The sequence below is a fragment of the Accipiter gentilis genome, chromosome 2 (genome assembly GCF_929443795.1).
Source record: "Accipiter gentilis chromosome 2, bAccGen1.1, whole genome shotgun sequence".
NCBI lineage: Eukaryota > Metazoa > Chordata > Aves > Accipitriformes > Accipitridae > Astur > Astur gentilis.
The window spans coordinates 37,326,908-37,343,351 of NC_064881.1; the positions used below are offsets into that span (position 1 = coordinate 37,326,908).

The following is a 16,444-nucleotide window of genomic DNA, read 5'->3' on the forward strand; positions in this document are numbered from 1 at the left end:
TTGGCCATATGAAAGCTAGTTGTCTTATTAATAGTCTTGTTTCCCAGATCGCCTCTACAGTCAATATCACAAGGGAGAAACATCTACTTCTGTCTTAGACACTTAATGTTCTCATGTGATGGAAGAGAAGGAAACATCGTCCTGATACGTCAACTTTTTTCCATTAAGAGAAAAATCCTGTATGAATAATATATATTAGACATGTAACCTCTATCTTAAGAATAAATTTGTTATAATAAATTCAATTTTGACTCACTTGACATCATATATTTGCCTCAAAAAGGAGATGGACTTTTTTGTTTGGTTGGTTTTTTGATAAATCAAATTGTCAGAATAAGAATCCTCAAATACAGAAATATCTTTTTTGGGGGGCAAGGTTAAAAAATAATGATATAAGAAGGAAACTGCAGAAGGAAAATCTCAGTACTGTGTGTAATTATATAACCAATCCATTTCTTGAGAGCAAACATATATTAACAATATATTCAAATTGAATTTCTTTATCACAGCTTTCTGTAATGTCTGCTCTAGCCCATCATTACTACTGTTAAAAACTGTGTATGTTTGTTTGTTTTCAGAGAGGATCTCTATTACAATTGTCTTGGTACAATTGTGCTTTGTACTGCCTTCTCAACTTTCTGTTTGCCTCTTTATTCTGTTTATTTTTGAATATTTCTTTTCATTATATACCTTCAGCCTATTTTTTGTCTCCTTTTGAAGTATCTATACTGTTGTACTTATGATGTGTATACTCCAGTTCAAGAACTGATTTTTTTTTTTTTTTTCCTATTATATATTCAGGCACCCCAATTACTAACTTCATGATTCCTGACAAAAATTTGTAGAGCAAGCAAAAAGCTCAGGAATTATAAAGTCCCTTATAACTTTGCTATCATACCTGCAATGCAGTCTTGAGAGCTTTCTGCAAAATAAATGGAGGAGGCTATCATAATTCCACATAAGTTCATGTATAGGTTCTAAAGTTCTTTGTGACATATTAAAATTGATAGATAAAGTAAGAAAAGGATACATCAGGTTTTATTCTATTACAATCATTGTAAACTCAGAGTTAAGAAAAGACTTCTCTTGCAGTCACTTTGTCTTGAGTAACTGGTGAGGTATTATTTGTAAATATAATTGATTAAATTGCTATAAACTACGTTTTAGATGGGAAAAAACAAACTCCAAAAAGTGTCTATTACCTATTACATGCAGCATGACAGATGCAAGAATGAGTATGTGTGTAGCATAAACCTGCATGTGATCACCTCAGAGCATTTTTCCCCTAATGAGGATAGAGAAATTAAGAAATCTATTTTGTTCTTTCTCTGGGCAGTTCCAGTTTGGAATAATTACACTGCAGCCAGTCAAAAGATTTGTGCTAGATTAAGAATTCAGAGAGACAGTTCTTGACCAAGAACTCCAGCTTCAGGATGGGCATGAATGAGACTCAATGCTCAAACTGTTCAGTAGGTGAGAGATTAGTGGACAGATTAGACACAAGAGCTTGTGTGTCTTTCCACATGGTCAGTGACAGAAAGTGTTTCAACATTAGCATTTCACATTTCAGAGCTGAGTGTGTTTGTGAAATAAAACTTTGGATTGTGTTATGTTTTACATTTGGGCATGGTTTTGGAGCACATTAATTGATTCCTTTTGATTCAACTAAACTGGTAGGTACATTGCAGAACAACTCTGAACTAAGATTATCTCTGAATATGAAGAGTGTTGCCAGCACTGTTTCAGTACCAGCTGTTTCAATTTATCAGCTCCTCTTAGTCTATGTTACTTGCTAATACCGAAATAGCCAAAGGACCCACAAGTGAGACTTAATATCTTGGATATCCACAGAACATATTCTCTAATGTACACTTTGAATATGTGACCACCAATTCTCCAGAGAACATTTTTCCAATGCACAGGCACAATACTTACTCTGGAGAGTGACTTATCTTATCCATTTCCTGAGTTGTGACTCGAAGGAAGTGGGGAAGAATCTCGTTTTGGAGTTTCATAGCAGCCAAGCCATGTAAAAAATTCCCCCACCCCCCCAGGCTTGCTTGGATTTGTCCTAAGAACACTCATATGAACTGATTCATATGTTCTGAGCAGTTAAGAGGAGGAAGTATCTTAAATCATCACTTGACAAGCTGTACATGACTGTACAAATGCTCCTACCGAGCTGCAGAAGCCATTAAACCAGCATTCAGTCATACCCAGAAAGTTTAAACACAAATCTGTCAACAAATGTCCTTGACGTGGGGTATAAAAATATTTTGATATATCTTTTCAATAATAAGGCACCGAAATACATTTAAACAATAAATCAGATAATTAAATTACTGTAAATTGATCATTCCTGCCTCAAAAAAAGTAAGTTACTGCCAGGGTCCAAAGATTTCTGATAGTTCATGCACCAGGCAATTTGGTATGTGACTGTAATGTTGTTAGGATGACAGCTCCATTTTCATGCAGGAAAGATACTTTGAAACATGGCATTAAAAGCGTGACAAAGCAGTTATAGACCCCACTGATGCTGGGATCAATATAATAAATGCCTTGGGATTTCTTGCTGTTAACAGTAATTTCTAAATTCAGTTTTCTAATGCATGCCAAGACTAATAACAGTAAAGAGTCTGAATCACAACCCTGAGACAAAATTACTTCTTCATTTTGATTCATTTGTGCATGTCTTCTGGAGAGGAAAGGAAGGGGACTTTTTTTGCTGTTGTTGTTTATTTGAGAATTAGAGGAAAAAAACAAACTTTTTTTTTTCTTTTTTCCTTTTTTTTCCCCCCCCCCCCGAGCACAAAATCAGGGTAGAAGCTCTAAACCTTCCAAATTGCAAGCTCTTCATAACATACCGCATGTCCAAAAAAATTACTCTTAACTTCTTTAAACCAACATGTTCTTCTAAACTCCTATCACTTTAAATAAAGGCTTTCTATACTTGTTGGTCTTTCAAACTTGCATCAGCCTGAACCAGCCCTGACAGACTGCACCTTCAAAATTCAAGCTGTCCCAGCCTCCATGTAATACCTTTACCCGTACAGACACCACAGTCTCCCTGAATCTCTAATACTGTTTGAGAATCAGGTCAGCCTGGTATTTACTATCTCAAATCCAACCTTCTATACAACTTTTTCTGAAAAAGAAAGAATAAAATAGCTACAGTGTTTTTATTCAGTCTTCTATCAACAGAAGCACTGCTGAAATAATTATTTTTTTTGTCTATTTTTAATTTGTTTCTTCTGTAGATCTAACACGAGATTTAGGAGCATAACCATTATAATTCTTAAGTAAATTCTAACCATAGACTTAGTTTGTTGATTTTGCATGACTTCATAGATTCTATATAAGTTTGTCAGTTATTGTTTGAAGATTAAAATGGGAAAATATTAAGAATAAGGCATGGAATCAGAATTTCATTTCGGACAATGCACCCCTTCAACAAAAAAGAGTTTTCACATTTTGCACAATCAGGGTTTTCTAGGTTGTCTAGGCAAGTTCTTTGTTTACCTAACTTTTAGATACATCATCTTGGGTGCTTTGGCTTTCATTCCTCTCAGATTCTGCAACAGTAAATAAGTTAGGATGTCTAAGATAGGTCAAGTTTGTTTTGCATGGGAAAAAACAACCAACCAAACAAAAAGCCCAGAACAGAAACCCCAGACAAACAAAAAACCCCAAAACACAGAAACTAGTAAACTGGGGTAGACCACAGTTCAAAGCTCTCCTGTCTAACTTGAAGCAGAAGATACAATACATATTGATGTGGCTTCCCACATAGAACTACCTGACTAGTTCAAGAGATAACAGCTCAAAGAATTCAATAGGACCAGGTTCAGTTTCTGTTTCAAATAATCCTCAAGTATTTTAAATGAAATAAAAGCTTGGAAAGAATATCTGAATAGGTAAATCATCTGTTTAAGTTTCGGCTGCAGATCCTCCAAGAAGATCAGACCACAGATGGAATTCTTGAATGAATTTCTGGAAGAAGAAAGGGTCCATGTTGAATATCTAGAACTGGGACAGCAGATTGTCTTGCTTCTCTTATTGCTGTATGGACTGTGAGAGATGATGGAACAACAGATGCTGTGGATTGTCAATAGTAGCTTCCAGGTCACACACTCCAGACCTTCTTGGAGCAGTGGGAGCAACCACTTTGACAATCCAAGGCTCTGGCATAGCCAAGAGGTCATTTTGCTGTCCAAAGCTATAGAAATGGTACTTATCCTGCAGATAGCAGGCCCCATCTGCACTGTATCTCTATAATTCTCAGTGAACCCTTCTGAGTCGTATTTCCCTCTTACACTAAGGACTGACCAAATGCATCCTAGCACCAAGCCTCATACCACACATCAGAACCTGAAACAGATGACTGAAGGAGGATTATACATTGGAAGAAGTAGGGTAACGCTCCTACCTGGTAGCCCTCCGTGAGGATTTCCCTGGCTGCCTCTGAACTCACAGGGACTGCAACTCAGGCAGAGCACAAAAAGGGGTGTGTACACAAAGTTTGAAGGTCCTGACACCCCAGCTGTCCTGGGTACTTGTCTTTGCAAACATGTAATTATCAAACATAGGTTGTGTGCATTCTATTGTCAAAAGAAGGGTAAGTCAAGTAGATTGTTCTGTCCTGACAAACAAGTTCACTAAGGGAGTTACAGATTTATTCTGAATTTGTGCACCTGTGTAGCTCCTCAGTGGGGATTTCACTGGCTGTCCCCAGGCTCACAGAAAAAGACAAGCCACAACTTGGAAAGTTACATGAAAAAATGCATGCTGGAGACTGCTGCAAAATCCTTTACAAGGTAATGGCGCTTTTCTGCCTTTTTTTTTTTCTTTCCCCATTTCCAAGTGTATAACAAATAATATTTCAATTCTGGTAATCTCACTCTGATAATAAATAACCAGTAAGGTCTTTGTGTGCTATTGTTCTCTCAAACTTCTGTTGCATTTAATGTGAACACATGCACAAGCTCATGTATTGACACCCACATATAAACTGAGTAATAAGTTTTCTGGAAGATCCCAACCTGCAAAAAGGCATTAGAGGTGACCCTGGCTAACAATCTTTTGAAGACAAGTATTACCAAAAACTATAGAAAGTAAAGTCATGCCTGGTAACCCCCATAACATACTATGCCTTAAGTATACGTTTGACAAGTGGGGAACAGGAGGGATTTGGGGGAAAACATCTACCCTCTGAAAATGACTACTAAATCAGGCAATATAATCCAGGGATATGACTGGCTTGCAGTCGATCCAGGATCCAAGCTCCCTACAGCACACAGTGAAAAGATCTGTACAGGACCTAAGCTCCCCACAGTGCAGGTCCAAGGGGTCCATCCACAGGGCTGGAGACCAGCACTCCTACAGCACTGCTCAGGAGCCTTGTGCTGAGCTGAAATGGGGCTCATGGGCAGGGGGTAAAGGTGTTCCCAGATGAGGCTATTCAGGGCCAGTAAGGCCTGTTTAGCGCACTCAGGACCCTGACATAGGGAAAGATTATTTTCTTTAAGAAACTTTGAAAGAAAACACAAAGAAATTAAGTTTTTAAAAGCTGAGTTTTTTTAAAAAAAGTTTTACTGAATTTGCTGCTCATAGACAAATAATTACTTAAACTTCTGTGCATAGAGTTGTCTTCGAGGATCTTATTCTTAGCTATTGAAACACACTTTATTTTAATAATTTTGACATGGTGGAGAGTTGTTAGTCATTTTGGAGAAAAAACAAAACAAAACAAAAAAGTAAATTTGACGAGGGCCTTGGGAAAAAAAAGAAAAAGCAAAACTGTCTAGTTTGTGTTTGCATCTTTCTCCTACCACATATTCATGGCTTTTAGTTAAAACCTTATATATTTGGTGTATGTTGGAGCTCATTAAGAAATTCACACAATACATAGTTTAATCAGTGTTGATTCACCTGTTAGATTTTCTAAGAAGGCTCAACAATAGAGATCGTTGTGAAAGACATCACAAGTTTGTGGTTACCATAGTTGCCAAGTCCCATGTTATTGAATATTCATCACGTTGGTTTTGGTTTGTATTGTGTATGATTCTTTATGAAATCTGGCAATTTATACTTTTGTGTTTCCAACAGCAATGGTTTGTATGACCAGTAATAGTAAGTTTTAGAATGCTTACCTGATAACTCCAGTTGGAAAACACAGACTACTTGGCCAACTGCATACTTAAGTATTATTTCATTGCTATTGTATTCAGACTTTGTATCCAGATTATTTTATACATTCTACTGATTATCAGTCAAAAGTATTTAGTAGCAATTGTTAACTCTACTTGATTTTAAAGTATTGTTTACATTGTAACCTGGTATAGTCTCACATCTTTTTTGTTTCAGGAACAGTGACGATCAAGTTCTTTCCTAGGGGGCTTTATCTGATCTTACTGTCAGATACATTTTAGTTCTTAAGGAGACAACAGACACAGGTTTAATGAGATAACCTAATTTTCTTTTTTCTTATTGTTTTTGTCAATTTACATTAGTTGTTAAAATGCATTTTGTTAAAACCATATGAAGTACTACACTGCTCTTATTATGTTTTATTGGACAACCTTACAAGCTATTTTTTCCCAGTTCATAAGTAGATCTCTTTTTCCATAAATATGAACTCTTCAGTTCTAAATATCTATTATCCCTTAAGCATTTGCTCATAGCTTTGGCACTGAGTATGAAACCCAGCCCCAAATAAATTAATTGACATATGGTTTCAGATAATTGCTGGAACTCAGCATAAAATGGATACTGTGACAATATGTAATCATGCTGGCAATGCATTCCAGCTGGAGAGAAGTGCTTTGAAAATCTTAATTTCATTTAGATTGCATGTTTTGGGGTTTGGGGTTTTTTGGAACTATAGGGGGTTTTAAGCTTTTATACCAGATCTATCCCTATTTCAGATGAGATATTTCTCCATGTGTGTATATGAATACAGGGAAATAAAAATAGCTTCTCAGAAAGAAACAATCATCAGGATCTTGGACCACACACAAGGGCTACTCATGCATTGAAAAATCTTACCAATGATCACACGTTTAACATCGTATCTACTGAAAAGATCATTAAGATGGTCTGAGTGAAAATACATCTGTTTAATTTGATTCTTTACAGAATAATGTGCAACCTGTTCTGTTGCAGTTGTTAAGGATACAGTTGTGCAACAGAGAACAAACAGCACTGCTGGTTTGCCTTGGCCTTGATTTTGCAGTCTGGGTGAACTAAAATCCTCTGAAGAGAGGGGTAGATTGCTCCTGTTTTAAAAGTTAAATTTTCTGTTTTGTCTTTCAGTATCACAAATTGTATGTATGCTTTATAGCCTTTCAGTTTCAAAACCCAATTAATATTTTGCAAGTTCTTAAAGATAGGGCCAAATTTGGAGGTCCTGACATGTGGTAAAGTAAGGTGTTAATCTGTCTGAAGTACTCAGGTTTTGTTGACTTTTTGCTTTAACTTTTTTTGGTACTGTAATTAAAGAGTTTGGTATTGATATAGAACTGGCCTCGTTATTTGACAACATTCTGTCCATACACTTTGTCATTACTCTGGTCTTTGTTAAGATAACTGAAATTTTGATTTAGGAAAGCATTATACTATGTCCACTTGCAAAAAGACACAGAACACTGTAAGAAAACAGCTTCTGTTTTCTTTAGTGTCATTATACAGATTACACCTTCCCAAAACAGCAATGGGAATATAAAGAAGAATAAAGATCTGATTCTTATTTTCATTTTCTTTTGCAAGGTTTTAAAATCCTCTATGTAAATTAATTATATCTCAGACTGCATATCTGAATGTGTCCAGCCAGTAACTGAAGTTACTAGTCCATAAATGTTTTTTTCCACAGTCATATACAGAAGAGTGAAAGATGAGCATTTCTTCAGTCAAATAACTTTGCTACATCTGTCCTTTATGAGATCAGGCAGCTTACTGGAATGCTTTTAAGAAATATTTCTATGGCAATAAAATAGCAGCAAAAAAACCTCCCTTTAATTCAAATATGCTACAAAACACCCAGGCCTAGGCAGGAATGGGGTAACAGGGAAAGCAGGAACAGACAATGAGCTGACAAACTTGAATTAACCTTCATGTTGAAAACACTTCTCAGAACTGAAGTAAGAAGATGTATATGGGATGTAAAAATCCATTTAAAGAATTTGAAAAAATTACAGCTTCAGAAAGAGGCTCTGGATTCCACTAGTGAAAGCTTTTCAAAAGGCAGCAAGATTAGTTACAGAACATGAAAAAGTATCACTGATCAAGTGTAAATGTACTTTGATATGTCTTCAAGGAATTTCACTTATATAAGCATATTTTGGCCATTCTCCCAAAATATTACTTCTCTCTAGACACATTTTTGTGATATGTTCATTCCATTACAAGCTAGCAATAAAACTCCGAAAACGCCTTTCTTTCTTATGGTATGGGTTACATACAACAGAAAATGCACTTCAGTTACACTCATCAACTGAAAACGAGAGATGTGTAAGCAAGAGGAGGATAAGACCTTGGAGAAACAGAATATAAATCTCAAAATAGCTGTTCCTCATATACAGTTACACATTCCTCTGTAATCTGAGTGTAGAAAAAGGATAAGAGTTCTGAAGACTACTTGCAGGTAAGAGTCCATCGTGTGTGTGAGCACATCTCTGTGCGTACATGCACGCGTGTGTCTGGCTGTTTATATGTATGAAGGATGGCACATGAATCATAATAAAGGAAACTACTGAGGCTGAAAATGCCAAACAGAAAATCCATCTCCAAAGTAGCATTAATGCAATATCAGAATTTGTCAGTGAAAACAGAGAGCAGAATAACTATGGCATCTCATTTATTTACCATTGGAAAATGGTTTCCCCAGTCATATGATTGAATGTCAATTCCATGCTGTCTTCTTCTGTATATTGTACCAAATACTTAACAAGATCCCTTTTTGGAGAATACTTCAAAACCAGCTCAATACTACTCTCATACATGCAAAACTTATTGTAAGAAAATATTTCAGTGAAGCAGGATGAAGTTCACATGTATTTAAAGATGTAAAATGTTACCTTTACATGGTTTCATCAGAATAATTCCTGTAAACTGCAGCTGATGAATTTGCCAGTCATGCTGCAGTTTGCCTGTACTTCTATGTAAGATTGCAAAAATGCACTGTTGAATAACCAATGTAGTGTATGAATGCAAAGACTAATTTTCAGGGTGAAATCTCCACAAGACAAGTGGTTTGGGAAATGCTGCTTCGTACATAGTAGATAAAAGTTAGCAAGCCCTGGTCTCTTGCAGTTTTGCTCTTATTGGTAGCAATGGAAATGCAAGGAAGGGAAAGCTTCATTGAGTTTATACTCCTCAACCAGTCAATCAAGGCAAATAATTTTAGTCCCAAAGAAGCAAACTGTATTATTAAGTATAGGTTACTATTTGATGATCAGGCTTCCTTATCCCCTCATTCTCCAATTTGCTACTGTGACTAAAATCATACAATTGTGTATGTGGGTACAGACCAAATTGTAATGCCCTTTTATTGATGTCACAGCTATGTTAGGAAGACAACTGTAACACAAAATAGCGTAACCCCTACACCTTTAACTATATTTTTTACTGACTAATAAAAAATGGAAAATAAAATACATGCTATTTATTAAATCTTCAAATTATCTTAGCTGGAGTAATTTCAAAGATTTGTACAAACTTACTACTATAGAAATATTTGACTGTCTTGTGCACTGTTTCAATCAATAATTAACTTTAAAGAATTTAATGGAAGAGATTCGATTAACCAGAGGAAAAAAATGATAAGGAAGTTAGAGAACCTTTTCTGAAATAGAAGAGTAGTTTCACTTATAACATTATGGTTACAGATAAAGATATTTTTGCACTTCCAAATTTATTTTATCGACAACTGTAAAAATCTGTAATGGATTTTGTTTGCAAGTAAAATGACCCACCAGAATGACAAATTTTATCTGAGAAACCTAAAGTACAGTGCTCAACTTTGTAGTGCTTTAAGAGAAAACACCAGCAGATTTTTCAGTTTCAAAGAATAGATTTCACACATATGAAATTGAAATACGAACTTAAAACATTCATCTGAGACACATGACATTCCCAATTTGGAACCAAATCAGCTTGAGCTCTCTGAAATGCCATGTCACGAGTCAGACAAAGTCTATTTTAAACTCTACAACTGTAAATTTTGGGCAAGTGAGTAGGCTTTGTATTGATGTAAGTCACAAGGGTTTGGTCAAACTATGTTGCATGGGGTTTAAATCAAGGAAGTTCCATCTTCAATATAATTAAAATAAGTTCTTTTTATGGTGACATGACCAAGAGGACTATTTATTTATTTATCATTTCAAAAGTACTTGTAAATTAACCTTTTTCTTTCAATACTTCCTCTCTGCTTTCAGCTATCCATAGCATAACTCCCACTCTCTCTAGCTACAAGCCATTACTTGGGCATTTTACATGGAAGCATTAACTTAAGGTATTTGCTTGCATAAAATACACATATCCTATATACTACTGAACTAAGAAATAATAGCTCCTGAGCAGTTAATGACATTTACAAACCTGTGACAGGAATGACACTTTTGCATTGAAAGACACATAAATGGTTATTCCTTTTACTAATACCTACTACTTAGAAGAAAGGCAACAGCTGATAGAAGGAAACAAATTTATTCAATGGCTTCTTTCTTTTAAGCCTCTTGATGCTCAAAACAAAACAAACCCAAACCCATTAAAAAACCCACAAACAAACAAAAAAAAAAACAAACAAGGAAACACACACCAACACCACCCCCAGCAAAACTAAAACAAAAACACTGATCTAAATTTGGAAGTGTGAGCATTCACAGTTCCGATAGCAAAATAGTCATCCTGAAATTGCTAAATCCAAAGGAGTCCTCTCAAACTTGAAAGAAATCAGCAAATCAGAGTATGAAAACCTTAAAGATGAAAAGCTGGTTCTGCTATGAAGTAGACATGAGGAAGAATAAATCCTATCTTACTGATTTCAGAAAAGTAAAGCAGTTATGTTAGGGAGTGATCCCTATACCAGCAGTGCTGGCAAACAGCATACTGAGGAAGCAAGAAGTTAAATTCCCTAAATCCATTCTCAGATCACCTTTAGGCTAAACATGTTAGAAATAGAGATCTCTGCTTCTGTGCTACTGGAAAAAACAGAGAAAAGAAAGAAACAAGAAGGTGTTCAGTGTCAAAAAATCTTCCTAAATGAGATTGTGGTGAATATGTCTTTCTTTGAACAAAAAAATCCCACAAAAAAAAAAACCAAAACACAACCCCCCAAAAAAAAACAACAACCAAGCTAACAAAAAATCAAAGACAGGACATTTAGAAGACAATGTGGCTATAAATCAGCACTAATCATAAATATAGAAAGCTGATTTGTAAGCACTCAATCTTTAAATGTAATCAAAGTAAGCAATATGCAATATAATTCTAGACTGGAAATTAATATCATCAAACTTAAGCCATCCAGGCTATCTGATACAAGTTTTCTAGGCTTTTTCAGTAGTCTACAGAGACAAGTAACTCCAAAGTGCTATTTACCCAATCTTAAAATAAGGAGGGACAGCTGTAGTTTGACAGTAGAATAAATCCAAGCATTTTAAGGCATATCCTGTTATATAATAAATTGCTGTCACATGATATAAAATACTGCTAGAATATCTATTTACAAAAAAAACCCTCCCAAATACTCAAAACAAGTTTACAGGTTAGTTCTGCATTGGCTGCCTTATAATGCTCCATAATGTGTGCTGTATAGTCAGAAATGTGACTGCACACTTAGGCCTGAGAAGAATGCAGTCTGTAATGCTGAGTGACTCAGTAGTGCAGCTATTATGGTGAAATAATGGCCAATGAGAGATGAATACAGATCCTTCCATTCTGCACAAATGATAAATGGCACCTGAACTGTTAAAGATAGCGGGGAGGAAACTTCCCTGTAATACCAGATTCAAAGGCCCTTGAAATCTATGGAAATAATCTCATCAACTTCAGTAGGATCTGATATTACATACTTCACGCATATTAAAGGAACTAAAAAAAGATTATTTTAAGCACACTTGATTATTATCACCCGATTTTTTGCACTTTAATGTTCCCACTCAACTTTTTTCAGTTATCTTTCGCTGTCTTTTCCTCTCTCAGCTACTACTTTCAGCTTGGTGACATGAAGGAATGTCAGCTGAAGAAAATGTTTCATTATGCTCAATACTTCTGTCTGACCCTCAGATACACAGCTCGTGTCTCTGGCAAATATGCACTTGTTCTCTTCTCTTTGTCCTTCACTTTTCTTGAAGGTCTAGTTTTCTATTTTTGTGAGGAATTTACTGACCAAAGTTACTGCTGACTTCATTGGTGTTTTTCCAGTAGGTATTGGGCTCTTCATGCTTTGCCCCTGACAGTTCAAAAACAATACGCTGTAACAGGTACTTCCTGTTTCCATATTTCTTGTGTCCTGTTGTCAACCTTTCACTCTCCTGATTTAAGGGAAGACGCTGGCACCTGTTTTCTAGCTACATTATTGAACCTGTTCATCCTATTTAGAGGTGTTCCAAAATCCACTGGTGAATCCCCAGAGGTTCTTATTTTTGTTTTACATGTATATGCAAAATTTTTAAATATTCTGCTTTATTACACATCTTTTTGTACTTTGTTTTTCAGGCCTTGGGGGATCTGCTTTCTATTGTGTTCCTTCACTGTCATCTCAAAGGAGATCGCAAAAACTGAGAAATTTTAAAGTTTGTATGAAGACATTACGTAGTCATGGTTTGAGATGTCCAACAAGAAAATTATACACTGCACATCAAAGACAATACTAGACCAAAGGTATGCTCTGCCTAGTGATGAGATGTGAAGTCATGAGCAGTGGAATTTCTTTGTTTACACTAGCTGTATAAAAAAAGCTGTATTTTCAGTAGTCCTAAATACATGATGATGGTGGAAAGTATAGAAGCATAAGCAGACTGAGCTCCCTTACTTCATCCAAAATCCATCACCTTGTATTCTAGCTCTCAGAGTAATGCACAACTGTACAAACTTAGAAAATTTATCCTTGTCAACCATAAAAAAGTCTGCAGTATTCCTGAGAAGTTCAACATAAAATAGTTTCCTTCATATTAATTACTTACCAAAAGAGATTAGAAATGTTAAAATTGTAGAAATAGTTTTACTATTTCAGATAACAAATTTCCCTTTTCCTCCCCAAAAAAGGGAAGCAAACAAAATGAAACAAACAAAACAGACTAATTGAGGCAATGGCCAAGAAAACCTTATCTTGACTCTCTTCTCCTTCCCATCCCCTAAATTTTACAGAATTATTAACACTTTGATGCCATGTAAAGGATTGTGCTGGGCAGCCCTAGCTAGAGACAATTCTAATAGCACCAGCTGTAACACATAATACTAATTAAATAACAGTTTTCTTTCTACTATTTATATAACATTTCAGCTTCGCTAGGCATTCCCTCCCCCCACCCTTTAATTGGTAAAGAATGCTATCTCACCTGTAATTTATGTTACCAGACACACATTAATTTTCTGTATATATTGGATGATTTGTAAAGGAGTCAAATTCAAATTATACCACATTATCAATGGTGAACATTTCCACTCATTAAATAAAAGACAGATGCAGAACTGTATGAGCAGTTGATAAAACGAGATCAAAAACTGTAAGGAACTGATAAGAAGTTTAATCCACTTTTTAGAAACAGATTTTGAGTTTAAAGATTAAGAAAATATAAATAAAAATAAAGCATTAACGGTCTTAAAAAGGTTTGAACATCAAATATCTGTTGTCATTGAATAACATTCCTCTTGAGGCAAAAGTGCCAACAATCCAGTTAAATACTCATACCCAATTTCATGAAATGGCAAGAGGAAAGTAAAAGCAGATACCTCCCCTGTGTGAGCTTTCTGTTTGTTAATTACACTGGAGGTAAAGTATGCAGACACCATCTGTTTCACTCAGACAGCATTATATACTCAAAGAAAGTATATGAAAGCTTGAAAAAAGTCGCACAGAATTATCTTTTTGTTTCCTCCAGTTCCTCAAATATATTTCTTTCCTCATTAGTAAAATAATATGTTCATACAGCAACAGTGTAATTCAGCTTGTGTAGCTATTTTTACATTATTTTTAAAATCTTAACTTAGGAAAAACAGTATTTCTGTGATTCTGATAAGGAATATATACCCAAAATGTGCAAACCCAAGTATTTGAGAAGGATCACTGTGATTTTGTGAACATGGACTGAAGAGTAAGAGAAATGCTGAAGCAGTAGCACTTCATGGATCCATTAAACTGTCATCATGAGATCTCAACAGACTGCAAGAGCATGGAGAATTAAATAAAATACCTCTCCTTTTAGATGAAACTCTAAAACCTCTTTTCAGGTAAAGCACTGGAAGTACATGAGTAGCTGCTTTACGGCTTTACTCCTATGTCCTGTCCTGGTTTCAGCTGGGATAGAGTTAACTGTCTTCCTAGTAGCTGGTACAGTGCTGTGTTTTGAGTTCAGCATGCGAAGAATGTTGATAACACACTGATGTTTTCAGTTGTTGTTCAGTAGTGTTTAGACTATAGTCAAGGATTTTTCAGCTTCTCATGCCCAGCCAGGGCACAAGAAGTTGGCACAGGACACAACCAGGGCACCTGACCCAAACTTGCCAATGGTGTATTCCATACCATGGGACATCCCATCTAGTTTAGGAACTGGGAGGTGGGGGGCAGGGAATCGCGGCTCAGGGACTGGCGAGGTGTCGGTCGGCGGGTGGTGAGCTATGGCCCTGCACATCATTTGTACATTCCAATCCTTTTATTACTACTGTTGTCATTTTATTAGTGTTATCATTATCATTATTAGTTTCTTCTCTTCTGTTCTATTAAACCGTTCTTATCTCAACCCAGGAGTTTTACTTTTTTCCCGATTTCCTCCCTCATCCCACTGGATGGGGGGGAGTGAGTGAGCAGCTGCGTGGTGCTTAGTTGCTGGCTGGGGTTAAACCACGACAGTCCTATCCATTTTTTCCTTGTAACTCCATTCTTAGCCTACATCAATCTCTTTTTCCACTCACCCTAAATGACTACCTGAGTAGGTTCAGTGCATAATGCTCTCTCCATTCCCTTTTTGGCCTCAACATTAAATAATGGAGCAGATATGTGACATTCTCCCAAACAGGCTCTGGAATGGGGTAAGGTGGTAAAATGGCAAAAATATCTTGGATCCAAGGAATAAAAAAACTATTCATGGCTTCAAAAAACAGCAGATGGATCAGAGGCACTCTTTCACTATATATTAAATATCTTTTACTTTGTCCTCTCATTCACATACTTCATTCTTCGTTCCGATTACTGTGCGCACGTGTATTTCTCATATACATAGGAAGAATGAGGGTAGGGGAAAACAAGGGCTAATACAACTACCAAGCACAGGAAGCACAACAAGGTAAACAGTGTTATCATTAAGAGTGTCTGTGTCAACCCATGTTAGAAATATCACTACTGCCAAACAAAATTATGATATTAAAAGAGATCATGCCGATCTCAAAAAAATTATATATAAATTTCACTGACCAGAAGAAAAAAAAAAGGTCAAAATGGACTTCACTCAATGATTTCTTCTGTATCAGCACTAAAAATGTTTAAAGGGATTCAATAACAGTTAAGTAACTGTTTAGATTTGTCACTATGCTGCCTGTAATAAGATGAAATAGTGCTAGAAGGCAAAAGAGAGAAGGACACTGCTGTTCCTGTACTGCTACTTCCCATTTCATCCTATACAAGCAGGAATGAAAACTCCACACAGATGTCTCTGAAAGCAGAAATGCTTATTGATTAGGAAAGGATGAAGTCTTTAACATGCCTACATCACCTCCCTTGTGAAAAACACTGGTCATAGTTACAAGCATTCTGGCACTGCCACAGCTACCCTTGAAACAAAGCCAAACTAGCAAAGGACATGATTTTTTATTATTTTTTAAGATAAAAATATAAATTTACAGCAAATCTGTAAGTCTGGGACAATTCCTTCCCTAACAAAGTCAGAAATGTTTACACTGATTTCAATTGTTCCCAGCCCTACAATTAACTGTGAGTGAACCACCTTATTAAAAAAAATAAATAAAAAATTACCAACTTACTTGAAAACTGTATGGCGAATCCAGATTTGCTGATATAGAAATCTGTGTCAAACTGTATAGTTACTACGTTGAGTGTACTGTGAATGCCTTCAGGAACAAGGGATCCACTAATTTCTTTGAGTAACATCTCATTCTCAGGTGGACCATCCCAAACTCGTAGAATGTCATGGGATGCCTCAGTATCAAATGCAAGAAACTGGAGGCTGTAGGAATACCATGATTTTATTGTCAATTTTCATGTTACCCAACA

General features: G+C 36.0%; 1 protein-coding gene across 3 annotated transcripts in view; it reads right to left on the reverse strand.

Moving 5' to 3' along the window:
- Positions 1-16,444, reverse strand: part of CSMD3 (CUB and Sushi multiple domains 3) — a 767,893-nt gene that overhangs the window by 231,685 nt on the left and 519,764 nt on the right. For all 3 annotated transcript variants that reach the window (XM_049824473.1, XM_049824463.1, XM_049824457.1), the window contains one exon: positions 16,195-16,397. In XM_049824473.1, the coding sequence (XP_049680430.1) occupies positions 16,195-16,397 (203 nt within the window). The remainder of the gene's footprint in view (positions 1-16,194; positions 16,398-16,444) is intronic.